The following is a 14,479-nucleotide window of genomic DNA, read 5'->3' on the forward strand; positions in this document are numbered from 1 at the left end:
GGTTCTAAATGTATTGCTTGTTTTCTTAAATAAAAATATTTATATATAGTAGACAAAAGTAGATTTGAAGAGGAAGAAGAAAGAATCAGTGAACTAAGTTCAGTTGAATTTGAACAGATAAAAGAACAAACGGAGAAAAAAATGGAAAATTTCGAGTAGCATCTCAGGGAAGTGATTAACAACACAAAGCACACAAATATATCCATCACGTGTGTCCCAGAAGGAGAAGAGAAAGGTAAAGAACCAGGAAGAATATTCTAAGTAATAATGGCTAAAATTTCCCAATGTTTATAAAAGACATGGGCGGCGGGGAGGGTTGCAAGGGTAGTTCAGTGGTAGAATTTTCGCTTGTCATGTGGGAGACCTAGGTTCAACTCCTGGTCCACGCACTTCCCCCCAAAACAAACAAACAAGCAAAACAAAAAAACAAACAAAAATTCAACAAATGGTGCTGCAATAACAGGATATTCACATGGAAAAATAATGAAATATGACCCTACTATACAGCATACAAGAAAGTATACCAAAAAAAAAAAGACATAAACATGCAAATTCAAGAAGCCCAACACACTCCAAAAAGAATAAATATGAATAGACCCACTCCAAGGCACATAGAATTAACCATCAGATGCTGAAGAGGAGAAAATTCTGAAGGCTGCAACAGAGAAGCGATTCACCACATGCAAGGGAAGCTACGTCAGAGCAACATGGAGGTGAGAATGCAGAGATATGATTAGGATGCTGAAAGAGAAAAATCATCAGCCAAGAATTCTCAGCTTCAGCAAAGCTGTCCTACAAAAATGAGAGAGACTAAAATATTCACAGATAAATAGAAGCTGAGAGAGTTAGTAAGAGACTGGCCCCATGAGACCTACTAAAGGGAGTTGTTTTAGTCAGGGCTCTCTAGAAGACAGAAGCAACAGGAGATATCTGTAAATATGAGATTTATTAAGGTGTCTCACACAATCATTGGAATGGAAGAGTCCAACAACTGTAGGGCAGGCTGTGAAGCTGGCAGCTCCAATGAAGGGTCTGGACAAACTCCACAGAAGCAGATCACTAGCTGAAGAAGTAGTGAAAAAGTAGTGAAAAAGAAGTAGTGAAAAAGCTTCTCTTCTCTTTAAGTCTTCAACTGATTGGATTATCTCATTTGTGGGAGATGTGCCTTAAATGATCACAGATGTAATATCACAATAACTACAATCAACTGACTGATAATTTCATACACCAGCCTTCTGGTTTGTCAGCCAGCCATGAAATACCCTTGCAGCCATGGTCAGGCCAGTGCTTGCCTCACCAGACAACTCGGCATCATCACTTGATCAAGTTGACGCCAGAACCTAACCATCACAGTCCACCCCTTGTCAACTTGGCAACTATAGATGTCACCTTGAAACATGCTCTATTTCCAAATAGAACACTGTAACAGACATGTGTCACCTAACAATACTCAACTCTCCTGTGTACAACCAGAAATGCACTACATCTCTCAAGAATAGGGTGAAAGTCCTTAGGTAACATTCACTCTTAAACTTTATATCCCATAACTTAAATACTATAACATGAACAATACAATTATATCATATGATAAAATGAAAACAAGACATTTGCTTATGTGCAAATGCAAACATACTTATAACAAAATTGGGAGAAAATTGTTATGCAATCACAGTCCTTCTTTCTGGAACTGATCACCTGATTGTATTTTATATTTATCACTACTTTCTTCTACTACTCATTCCATGTTCCCTTTACCCTCAGCAAGCACTTCAGCCGGTTTGTGTTTTTTTTGCCAGGTTAGGTGACCCAAGCCTTCATTTCTGAAGTTTCTGGGCCATTGGTGGTCCTGCCTCAATTAAGTTTTTGCAATTTTCCATTGACTTTAATCACAGGGCAAAGTACTATTAAGAGACACCTTAGGGGCTTTCCTGCATTCCAGGAAAACCCTTCTGTATCTCCATGGGGTAGTTGCAGTCCTATTTCCCCTTGATAGTTGGGATCAATCACCCCAAACAGAACAGCAATCCCTTTGAGGCCTGTTGATTCAGTGGCATGAGAAGCCCAACATGGCCAGGTGGCAGTCTTAACTTCCAGTTCAATGGGATCATTGTTGTGTCTCCTGGAAGGAGCACTCCTCCTTTTGGAACTAAAACCTGTAGACCAGCAGAGCTTAAGGTTTCAGGGACAGGAAGCAAAATTTTCCTAACGGATTACTAGGGGTAATAATGAGTGGTGCCACTCCCATTTCCACCCCTTGATTCCTGGACCCATGAATGCTGGCTAGGGAGATAGAGCACCATACAGTGGATGCCCATTCAGAGCATACACAGCCTCCTGGAGAATGTTGTCCCAACCCTACAATTTATTGCCGCCTATTTGGCACCATAATTGGGTTTCCAAAAGGTCATTCCACTGTTCTATCAACACAGCTGTCTCTGGGTGATGGGGAACATGGTATGACTAGAGAATTCCATGAGCATGTGCCCATTCCACACTTCATTTGCTATGAAGTGGGCTCCTTGATCAGAAATAATGCTGTGTGGAATATCAAGATGGTGGATAAGGCATTCTGTAAGTCCATAGATGGTAGTTTTTATGGAAGTATTGCATGCAGGGGATACAATCCCAATTCTGGAGAGTGTGTCTATTCCATTTAGAACAAATCACTGCCCCTACCATGATGGAAGTGGTCCAGTGTAGCAGTGTGATTACCTCAGGGGATGGTGTCATATCAACTACTGAGTGTGGATCTATGCTGCTGGCAGATGGGACACTCAACGGTGGCCATAGCCAGGTCGGCCTTGGTAAGAGGAATTCCATATTGCTGATGCCATGCAAAACCACCATCCTTACCACATGCCCACTTTGTTCATGAGCCCATTGGGCAATGGCAGGAGGGGTTGAGGAAAGAAAGTGATTTGTATTCATGGAACAGGTCATCTTATCCACTTCATTATTAGAACCTTCCTCTGCTAAAGTCACCCTCTGGTGAGCATTCACATGGGACACAAATGTCTTCATGTTCTTTACCCACTCAGAAATGTCTATCCATATACCTCTTCCCCAGATCTCTTTGTCACCAATTTTCCAGTCATGCTCCTTCTAAGTCCATAACCATCAAGCCAAAACATTAGCAGAAACCCATGAGTCAGTATACTAATGCACCTCTGGCCAGTACTCCTTCCAAGCAAAATGAGTAACCAGGTATACTGCTCGAAGTTTGTCCACTGGGAGGTTTTCCCCTCACCACTGTTCTTTGAGGACATCCCAGAAAGGGATTATATTGCTGCAGCTGTCCACTTCTGGGTGGCCCCTACATATCGTGCAGAACTATCTGTGAATCAGGCCCGAATTTTCTCTTCCTCAGTCAACTGACTGTAAGGAACTCCCCAAGAGTCCATGGCTCTGGTCTGGGAAAGAGAAAGTAATGTGGCAGGAGTCAGGCTATAGACATTTGGGCCACTTCCTCAAGTAACTAACTTGTGCCATCGAGACCTGCTTGAGCCCTGTCTCTTATATACCATTTCCATTTTATGATGAAGTGCTGCTGGGCATACCCAACTTTATGGCATGGTGGGTCACACAACATCCAGCTCATGATAGGCAACTCAGGTCTCCTGGTAATTTGGTGGCCCATGGTTAAGTGTTCAGTCTCTATTAAGATCCAGTAGCAGGCTAAAAGCTGTTTCTCAAAAAGAGAATAGATATCTACAGTGGATGGTAAGACTTTGTTCCAAAATCCTAAGGGTATGAATTGTGATTCTGCTATAGGGGTCTGCCAATGGCTCCATACAGCATCCCTATTTGCCACTGGCATGATGAGCACCATTGCATCTGTTGGTTCATTTGGCCCAAGAGGCGGAGCAACTTGTCACAGAGCCTCCTCTTGTTCCACTTTCCACGCAAAACTAGCAGCTTTTCTGATCACTCAGTAAAACAGCTGGAGGAGCACATCCAAAAAAGGAATATGTTGTCTCCAAAATCTAAAGAGGCCAACTAGGCATTATGCCTTTTTTTTGGTCATAGGAAGGGCTAGATGCAACAATTTTTCCTTTACCTTAGAAGGGATATCTTGATATGTCCCACACCATGAAATTTGATACCTAGAAATTTCACTGAGGTGGAAGGAGCTGGTATTTTTGTTGGATTTATCTCACATGCTCTGATCAAAAATGCATTACCAATAAGTCTAGAGTAGTTACCACTGCTTGCTCACTAGGTTCAATTAGCATGATATCAATATAATGGGCCAGTGTGATGCCTTGTGGGAGGGAGAAATGGTCAAGATCCCTGTGGACATTATTGTGACATAGGGCTGGTGAGTTCCTACACTTCTGAGGCAGGATGAGTGAAGGCATAATGTTGGCCTTGCCAGCTGAATGCAAACTGTTTCTGGTAGTCCTTACCGACAATCGAGAAAAAGCATTTGCCATATCAATAGCTGCATACCAGGTACCAGGCGATATGCTTGGTTGCTCAAGCAATGATACCACATCTGGAACAGCAGCTGCAATTGGAGTCATCACCTGGTTAAGAGTACAATAATCCACTGTCATCCTCCAAGTCCCATCTGTTTTCTGCACAGGCCAAACAGGAGATTTGAATGGGGATGTGATGGGAATCACCACTCCTGCACCCTTCAAGTGGCACTAATCACTGCAATCCCTCCAGGAATATGGTATTTCTTCTGATTCACTATTTTACTAGGTAGAGACAGTCCTAGTGGCTTCCACTTGGCCTTTGCTACCATAATAGCCCTCACTCCATGAGTCAGAGAACTAATGCAGGGATTCTGCCAGTTGCTGAGTATATCAATTCCAATTATGCATTCTGGGACTGGGGAAAGGATCACAGCATGGGTCCATGGACCCACTGTGAGATGGACCTGAGCTAAAACTCCATGGATCACCTGACTTCCATAAGCCCATACTCTGAGTGGTGGAGAGAGTGACATTTTAGGTCTCCTGGTATTAGTGTCACTTCTAAGCCAGTGTCTAATAGTCCATGAAATGTCTGATCATTTCCTTTTTCCCAGTGCTCAGTCACCCTGGTAAAAGGCTGTAGGTCTCCTTGGGGAAGGCTGGGAGGAAGCTTAACAGTATAAATTTTGGGGACTGTAAAAGGGCCCTTCCCCAAAGTTACCTGGTCCTTCTCTCATTTTACGGGCTCTGGGTCTGTAAACTGTCTCAAGTCTGGGAATTGAATAAGGAGCTGTGACTCTGTTTTTGTAATTCAAGTTAAACTTATGTTCACTTGACCTGGAATTCTTCTGCCTATACAGCTCAAACAAGAATTCATCTGTTTTACTTCTAGGTACCCCATGATCTATTAGTCAACACCACACGTCTCTGCCAGTCAGATTATTTTGACTGCTGCTTTGAGTCTGCTGTCCATTATGATAGCCATACCCACCTTGTCTATGGTGAATAACTGTCGCCAAATGGTTTCTGCCAACTCAGGATCAGATTAAGGATGTGTTTAAGGATTCCAGCTCAGTGACAGCAGTTCCCACAGTAATATCTGACCGACAGAGAGAAGTAACCTACAAACCCTTCAGGATGATGGACTAGTCTTATGAATTTGTTTATCAAGGTTCTCATGAAAGTTGAGACATTCTTGGGGGTTTAAACAGGTGTTCCATGATAAATCCACTCTTACATTCCCATTTCTCTAAGCCTCTGAATCTCCTCATCTACATTATATTAAGGCAATTCTGACATTTTGACATCAGGTAATGTTGGCCACCTTTGGATCTATGTTTCAGCACACCCAAACAAACACTTTCTAACCCCTCAATTTACAACACTGAATGCAGAATCTCTGCTTAAAGGGCCCAAAATTAATAAATTCAGATTGATCCAACTTTATATTCCTTAATATCCATTCTCATACATATTCCCCTGATCTCTGTCTATAAAGATTGGAAACTCATGCAGTTCTTTTGGAATATAGCATACCTCCTCATAGGTCACATTGTGTACCTCCCCTTTTAGTGCCTATTGGGACTTTAGTCTAGCTGTAGATATTGAAGGAAAGAGGGGTGGTAGGGACAGATGGTGAAAAGAAATAGAAGTGTCTTTCATGCCAATTACCTCAACAGGCATTCAGTTGCAATTTCATCTGGTGCAATAGGAATAGCCGCTCCAGACAGAGGAGTAAGGGCTGCTTCCATAGGGGAAGTGGTTACAGGGTTAGCAGGCAGTTAAGAGTTAATCTCATTAGTTGGAAGTTAGATGGTAGACTCCTATGAGGAAACTGGAGGCCAGGAAGCTCCTTCCTCAGGCAGTAAATTGCAGATCTATCCTTCAAAGTCTCAGCAGATTCCTTCTCCCTGTCACCATCATTATCAAGCCATATATCCCATTTCAGGATACATTCTTTCCCAATCAAAGCTCTTACTTTAACAGCAGACACCCCGAAGGTTGAGATTTTAGTTTACCATGTAAATCTGCTACTCACACAATGAGGCTTTGTGTCTGTTTTTTAGGAAATAAGATTTTCTTTCAGGGCACACATGGAAACTTTTACATCATTCATACAGCACTGAAATTTCAAATTTGAAGCCTTAAGCTCATCCTTTCCCTCATCACTGTATCCAGCAAATCTAACAATAACCAGCCAACATCATTATACCTATTAGTACCATAAAACTCTGCAAATGTGTGAAAAACATTATCACCCAAAGCCTTGCCTCTTATAAGCATGCAATTAGGATAATTTAATGGTGATTTTTGGAGTATTTCTTTTGCTAACTCACCCCATGGACTGCCAATGCCATCTTGATTATTGGAAACAAAGTCATTAGCCTCTGAGTCTAGTCAGAGTAGAAAACCAAATGTAGAAAAACCATTTTCAAGAGCCTATTTCTCAAGAACCACTCCTGGTACCTAGCTGTGTTAGTGAGGGGTTTCTTTAGAGAAACAGAACCAGCAGGAAAGATCTGTAAACATGAGACTTATAAAGGGGCCTCACAGAACTGTAGGAATGGAAGAGTCTAAAATCCACAGGGCAGGGTGTGAAGCTGGCAGCTCGGATGAAGGGTCTGGATGAACTGCACATGGGAGGCTCACTGGCTGAAGAAGCAGTAACAGAGCCTCTTTTCTTCCTTAAAAGCCTTCAACTGATTGGATTATATCACTGTGGGAGGCACACCTTAGTTGATTGCAGATGTGATCAGCCATAGATGCAATCAACTGACTGATGATTTAATACCCCAGCTTTCTAGTTTATCATCCAGCCAGGAAATACCCTTGCAGCAATGGCCAGGCTACTGCTCGCCTGACCAGACAACTGGCATCATCATTTGGCCAAGTTGACACCAAAACCTAAACATCACACTGTTTTTGTTTCTTGGGAAGAGAATGGAGCAGTAGTGTATCAATGGTAATTCCCTGACTTTGTTGGTTGTATTGCGGTTATGTAGATGAATATCCTTTTTGGTAGTGTGCTGGTTTCAAAGGAAGTATGCCCCCTAAGAAAAGCCATGTTTTGATATAAATCCCATTTCTTAAAGGTAGAATAATCTCTATTCAATGCTGTATGTTTGAAACTGTAATCAGAACTGTGAATGATGCGATTTAGTCAAGAGGGGTTGTTAAACTGGATTAAGGGATGACATGTCTCCACCCATTTGGGTGGGTCTTGATTGGTTTATTGGAGTCCTATAAAAAAAGAAATATTTTAGAGAATGAGAGATTCAGAGAGATTCAGCAAGAGCAACACTACGAAGCAGGGAGTCCACCAGCCAGCGACCTTTGGAGATGAAGAAGGAAAATGTCTCCCAGGGAGCTTCATGAAATAGGAAGCCAGGAGAAGATGCTAGCAGATGATGCCGTGTTCGCCATGTGCCCTTCCAGATGAGAGAGGAACCCTGACTGTGTTTGCCATGTGCCTTCTTGCTTGAGAGAGAGAAACCCTGAACCTCATCGGCCTTCTTGAAACAAGGTATCTTTCCCTGGATGCCTTTGATTGGACATTTCTATAGACTTGTTGTGATTGGGACATTTCCTCGGCCTTAGAATTGTAAACTAGCAACTCATTAAATTCCTCTTGTTAAAAGCCATTCCGTTTCTGGTATTTCCATTCCAGCAGCTAGCAAACTAGAACAGGTAGAAATTCGACAGTAAAGTATTGGAGGCTAATGGGGTGTTGGCATCTTACTTTTAAATAGTATAGGACCAAAAAAGAGGTGTTTGTAATCTACTAGCAACTTTTTATAAGTTTGAAAGTTTTCCAAAGTAAAACCAGAACAAAGAACAGGAGAATTTAAGAAAAAAAAATATGATATGGGTGCAGATAGAGTTATATTTACAAATAAAACAGAATGGAGAGTTCTGAAATAGACTCACAAATACCCGGAGTAGCCATTGTGGATTATTGGGAAAGGAGAGTCTATTTCATAAATGGTTATGTACCTGTTTTAGTTTGTTAAATGCTGCTGGAATACAATATAACCAGAAATGGAATAGCTTTTAAAAGGGGAATTTATTAAGTTATAAGTTTTCAGTTCTAAGGCCATAAAAATGTCCAAACTAAGGCATCCAGAGAGATACTTTGACTCAAGAAAGGCCAATGTCTCTCACATGGAAGGCATGTGGCTGCTATCTGTGGGTCCTTGTTCCTGGTTCTGCTGCTTCCAGCTTCTGATGCCAGTGGTTTCCTCTCTAAGCATCTGTGGGCCTTCACTTGGCTCTTCCAAGGCAAAACTCTGGGCTCTGGCTTGCCTAGCATTGCATGGGAAGGCACACAGTGTCACCTGATGGGCTCTGCATCTCCAAACATGCGTGTCTAGGCATCTGCTCTCTCTGTCGGCACTCCAAGCATCTTCAAATGTCTGCATCTCTGTCAGCTCTGATGCAACTGTATTTTCTCCAAAATTTCTCCTCTTTTAAAGGAGAAGCTAATTCATTAGTTTACTAACTTCATAGTAAACTAATGAAGACGCACCTTGAATGGGTGGAGTCACATCTCATCACAGCCACAATTGAGTGGGTCAGTCTCCATGGATATAACCCAATCAAAGGTTTCTGCCCTACAATATTGAATCAGGATTAAAGGACATGACTTTTCTGGGCTACACAGCACCTTCAAATCAGCACAGTGCCCTAAAGCAAACCTTACATATGTGCACAGGAATAATAGGATATTCAGAACAATACACTTAAAGTTACTAAAAACTGGAAATAGCCTAAATGTCCATCAAGAGTAGAACAGATAAATAAATTATGGTAGATTCATACAGTGAAATAATGACCCAGCAACAGAAATGAATAAATTACAGTTATGTGGTACAGCACGGGTGAATCTCAAAAAATCAATATGCGAGGATAAATATATAATATGGCTGCATTTATCTAAAATTCAAAACATGCAAAAGTATACAATACATTGTATGGAATATATTCATGTGGCAAAACAAAAACAGAAGCAAAGGAATGACTAATATGTAATAGAGGAAAATCCCCCCTTCTGGGAAAGGGAGGGCAGTGTGGTGGCGGGACACGCAATTTTTTTTTTTTTTTTTTACATGGGCAGGCACTGGGAATTGAGCCCAGCTCTCCAGGCGAGAATTCTGCCACTGAGTCATCGTGGCCCACCTGACACACAACTTTTTAAGCTGGATGGTGGGTACGTGGGTATCCATTTTGTTATTGTACTTTAAAAAAAATCTATATTTCATATGCTCTCATTTGTGTGTATAAGTACCACAATAGAAAGAAAAACAAAACAAAAGAAAACAAAAACAAAAGAAAGGAAGGAAGAAGAAAGAAAAGAGAAAGATCTGCTGCAGTTACTATATGGGATTTGAAAAACTTGGAGTACAACAATTTTTAAGATGTTAATATGAAAGTTTGTGCTGAAGCAGCAAAACACTAAATTACACATTTTAAAATGAGGGGTGAGAAGAGTTCAGAAAATAATAACACGTGTGGATATGTATAGAGAGAAAAAGAGTGAGAGAAGAGAAAGAGAGAGATGATAAAAGAAATAAGGTAAAAATACTAACTTCTGGGAAATCCAAGTGAAAGTAGAAATTCTTTGTAATGTTTTTAAACTTTTCTATAATTATTATTTCTGAAATTATTTCAAAGTAAACATTACCAAAAACTGTTAATAGCCTTTCTTCAGACCTACAGAATCAAAATCTCTGGGGAATCTACATTTCCCCCCCACTAGCATAATATTTATTATTTTTCCTTGGTAAAAATTCAAGTGCTACCTTATTTAAAACAGAAAATGTCAAGCAATCAAATGCATTACCCATCACAGAAGGTGGTTAGGCAATAGTACAAAACATTCTACTTAAGATTTTTTTTTTAAGTGTGCAAGCTAGTTGAAAATGATAGAAGTTCTGTAAAACCAGTGGTGTACGCCCTGTGCCACCAAGGTACAAGGGTGGACTTTGTCTCTCCCCTCCCTAGCAGCTCCCAGTCATCAAGGGGAGGACACCTTTTTTTTCCAGTCTCCCCCTCTTATACCCAGAGCAGAGGAGAATAACTGGGAGAGCAATTTAAAATCTGGGTCGCAGGAGAAAAGATGACTTTTTCTTTCCCTACAATGGGCTTTGACAGTGAAGTGGAGTATGTGCTTAGAGGAGAGGAGGAATTTGTGGGTGGAAATCGCCGTCAGTTACCTGCACCACGCTACGTGGAAAGCAGGGGACCACAGGACGTCACAGTCACAGTCAGCCAGTTGCCTGCAAGTTTAAAAACCTTGGACCCAACAAATTCAAGGGGGGAGCAAATTCCTCATCACATCAAGGCTGTTGCCTGCACGATGCTGCTGGCTGCAGGCCACCCCTCCCCTTCGCAGAGCTGAGCCGACACTGCCAGAGGGGCATCTCCAGCCCAGCCAGTGGGAAAATGAATATTCTACACATGACGCCCTGCCACACGCACATGCACCCCTGCCCACCTCAACCTCCCGGGCTGAACCTAACGGAAAACGAAAGCAAAACCCACTAGGGAGGATGGAAGAATGGAGAAAAGTGTTTCTGCCTAAGCATATGCATTTTAGCAGCCTTGAGGCCCCCAGTCTAGGCCCTGAAATACCAGATCAGAACACGTGTGAGGGGAGCAAGGGGGCAATTAGGCTGGGGGATCTCTTCACCAAGTCCTAGCAATCCTTCTGCAGTCTCCGGAGCTGCTAGGCTAGAGGCCCTGAGGTTTAAGGGAGAAAAACCTTAAAATAAACTGGCTAAGCCGATGGGAGGAAGGGGAGTGACACATCTGCAGAAGTGGCCTCACCTGGAGGACACACAGGAGGGAAGGCGGGTAGGGGCTGCAGCCCTGGCATGCCTGCAATCTCTCTCAAAGGGTTCTCCTGGTTATTTGTTTTTCTTTCCGGTTTTACTTCCTATTAATCAGTGTGGCTAGACATTAAAAACAAGATAAAAACCAGTCCCAAAGCTGGACTCTAAATAAAGTTGTTTCTTTTATAAATATTTTTATTATAAGTAGTTCTCTCTCCCCATAATTTTAGCGACACATAGTATTTACAGGCACAGGAGCTTTCACACGCATGCATACACACACATGCACATGCATGCACACACGCACATGCACAGACGCACACGCATGCACACACACGTACACAGCGCCCACACTTTCACAGAAAGTCTGACAGGGACCACATAGTTATGAAGGTGCTCAGTCTCAAGGGCGAAAGTAAGGATAAGAATGACGATGCCAGCCTAAAGAGGAAGCCAGAGAGGCGAGAGTGTGTATCACATAAAGAAAGCATACAGATAGGGATTAATAACAATGCTTGGTTGAAAACCAAAAAAAAAAAAGGTAATAAATATTCTTATTACCCAAAGGGAAAAAAGAAGCCCCTTCAGTTTTCTGTTCAGAGCCTCTTCTTGTAAAATGCTCAAACCACAGGCAAGCTCTGGTGTTCCCACGAAAATATGAATGCTTCACACAATTGAAAAAAAAAATCAAAAGACAGGAAAAGAAAACTGAGGATGAAGTTAGTGTAAATCTGTGCATTTCGGGAGAGTTAGTTGTCATTACCTGCAGAGCCCAGCCTAGTTTCCACGGAGTGAAGGGACAGGCTCTCCTGCCACAAAGATCTGCGTTCTGAAAGAGTTGTAGCAGCGGCGTAAACAGCACTGGGGACGAAATCAGTTGTCTGAAAAAGAACTCCTCCAGGTTTCATCGCGATTCAGGCAGCCTTCGCCAGCGGTTAGTTTCAGATTCTGCGCCCCCAGCCTGGGCCTGGACCTGTAACAAACTGAGAGCCTCTCTTCCAGGAATCTGTGGACGCAGATGTCCCAGAACAGCAGGGGCCCTCCCTGGGTCCAAATGACAGCGTGCTGGTCGGAGCTCACAGATCGGACGCCACTGCCTCGTGCCCTGGAGCACACAGACTTGACATTCTGTGCTGGCTGCCGTGGATCCAAGAAGCCATGAGCCTGGATCCCACCGCGGACACTCACTATTCATGGCCATGGGCCAGACACACATTCTCTTGGCAATATGTCAGTTTGGTGGAGAGGAGCTTAGCTGGTATATTCTCAGCCTCCCAGAGATGAAAGAAGCCATCCAGAGATAGGGCTCCTAATTCCTCGTTCTTGTTGAAGGCCAGAATCCCGACCTTGCAGTTGTCAGGGTTTGCCTCTGTGGTAGTTAGATTTAGTTGTCAACTTGGCCAGGTGAACTTGCCTAGTTCTGTTGCTGTGGACATGAGCCAATAGTACGTGAACCTCATCTGTTGCTCATTACATCTGCAGTCGGCTAAGAGGCGTGCCTGCTGCAATGAATGAGGTTTGACTTAGTTGGCTGGTGCTTAAATGAGAGAGCACAACATAGCACAGCCCAAGCAGTTCAGCATACTTCATCTCAGCACTCACAACTCAGCCCAGGCCTTTGGAGATGCAGAAAGGAATCACCCCAGGGAAAGTTGTTGGAACCCAGGGGCCTGGAGAGAAGACCAGCAGAGACCATTCTGTGCCTTCCCATGTAAGAAAGAACCTCAGGGGAAAGTTAGCTGCCTTTCCTCTGAAGAACTAATGAAATAAATCCCCTTTTATTAAAAGCCAATCTGCCTTTGGTGTGTTGTATTCTGGCAGCTAGCAAACTAGAACAGATTTAGGTACTGGAGAGTGGGGTCCTGCTGCGGTTTGCAAAAACCAGATATGTTGGAAGGGTTTTTTGGATGGTTAAGGGGAAGATTTTGGAGGAACTGTGAAGAGAATGATGGAGAAGTCCAGAAGTTCTTGAAGAGACTGTTGGTGTAAACAGAACCACTGCCAATCTGGACAAAGGGGGACACAAAGGGACAAATTGGAGTTTGCAGAGTGAGAACCATGGATGCTCGGGTCCTTTGCCAAGAAACCTCAGCCGGGAGAGTGGCTCCACCCGTATACGTGGAGAGGGTGAGTTTGCCCTGGGGGCAGAGGATGAGTCTCCCCTCTCAAGGCAGTGGAAGAGTTGTGCAGCCTCAGGCCTTGGAAAAGATGTAGCACGCTCCTTGGGGACTGGGGAGAGCCTGGCTGCCACCACATGGCGGGGTTGAGCGTGTGCTCTGGAAATGGCAGAGAGCTCAGGGGTGGCCCTGATGCCTGGAGAGAGTGGAACTGAGGAAAAGCTGGTCTACTCAATGTTCCCGGAGGTTGATTTGGAAAGAGGCAGGCCACTGCATAGGCATTTGGAAAGGGTGGGACTGCCACTTTCTAAAGCTGAAGGATGAATGACTTTCAGACTTTGAAATTCAATGGCGTTTGCCCTGCAGGTTTTACGTCTGTGTTCCTTCCAATTTCTCCCCATGGAGATGAAAACCTGTATCCTGTGAATATCCTCCTTTGCATATTGGTACCAGATAACTTGTTTTGAGATTCACAGGTCCATAGCCAGAAGAGAATTTTTTGCACCTTAATATTGTTTAAGGTGATGTGTGTAGTTGCCAAATTGACAAGGGGTGGACATGTGGCAATTGTCGACTTGGCCAGGTGAAGGAACCTAGTTCTGTTGCTGTGGACATGAGCCAATGGTATGTGAACTTCAACTGTGCTGATTACATCTGCAATCGGCTAGGAGGCGTGCCTGCTGCAATAAATGAGGTTTGACTTAATTGGCTGGTGCTTAAACGAGAGAGCGCAACATAGCACAGCCCAAGCAGCTCAGCATACCTCATCTCAGCACTCACAACTCAGCCCAGGTCTTTGGAGATGCAGAAAGGAATCACCCTGGAGAAAGTTGTTGGAACCCAGGGGCCTGGAGAGAAGACCAGCAGAGACCATCCTGTGCCTTCCCACGTAAGAAAGAACCTCAGTGGAAAGTTAGCTGCCTTTCCTCTGAAGAACTAATGAAATAAATCCCCTTTTATTAAAAGCCAGTTGTCTCTGGTGTGTTGGATTCCGGCAGGTAGCAAACTAGAACAGTCTCATCCTTGGCGATGCTGTTTGAGGCCTTGTGAATAGGAACCTGCAACACCTTGTGCCCAGCACCACTTCTGGTCATCAGATCTTCTGTCACCT

At 43.3% G+C, this 14,479-nt stretch overlaps 1 protein-coding gene across 2 annotated transcripts in view; it reads left to right on the top strand.

Annotated features, from left to right (window-relative positions):
• Positions 1-14,479, top strand: part of LOC143655597 (uncharacterized) — a 279,241-nt gene that overhangs the window by 60,371 nt on the left and 204,391 nt on the right. Inside the window, exon 3 of one of the 2 annotated variants that reach the window (XM_077126873.1) lies at positions 4,586-4,677. The exons of the other annotated variant lie outside the window; for it this stretch is intronic. Coding sequence (XP_076982988.1) covers positions 4,586-4,603 — 18 coding nt within the window. The 3' untranslated portion in view covers positions 4,604-4,677. Of the gene's footprint in view, positions 1-4,585; positions 4,678-14,479 lie in introns of those variants that run through there. 2 annotated transcript variants of the gene reach the window in all.

The sequence above is a fragment of the Tamandua tetradactyla genome, chromosome 14, assembly GCF_023851605.1.
Source record: "Tamandua tetradactyla isolate mTamTet1 chromosome 14, mTamTet1.pri, whole genome shotgun sequence".
NCBI lineage: Eukaryota > Metazoa > Chordata > Mammalia > Pilosa > Myrmecophagidae > Tamandua > Tamandua tetradactyla.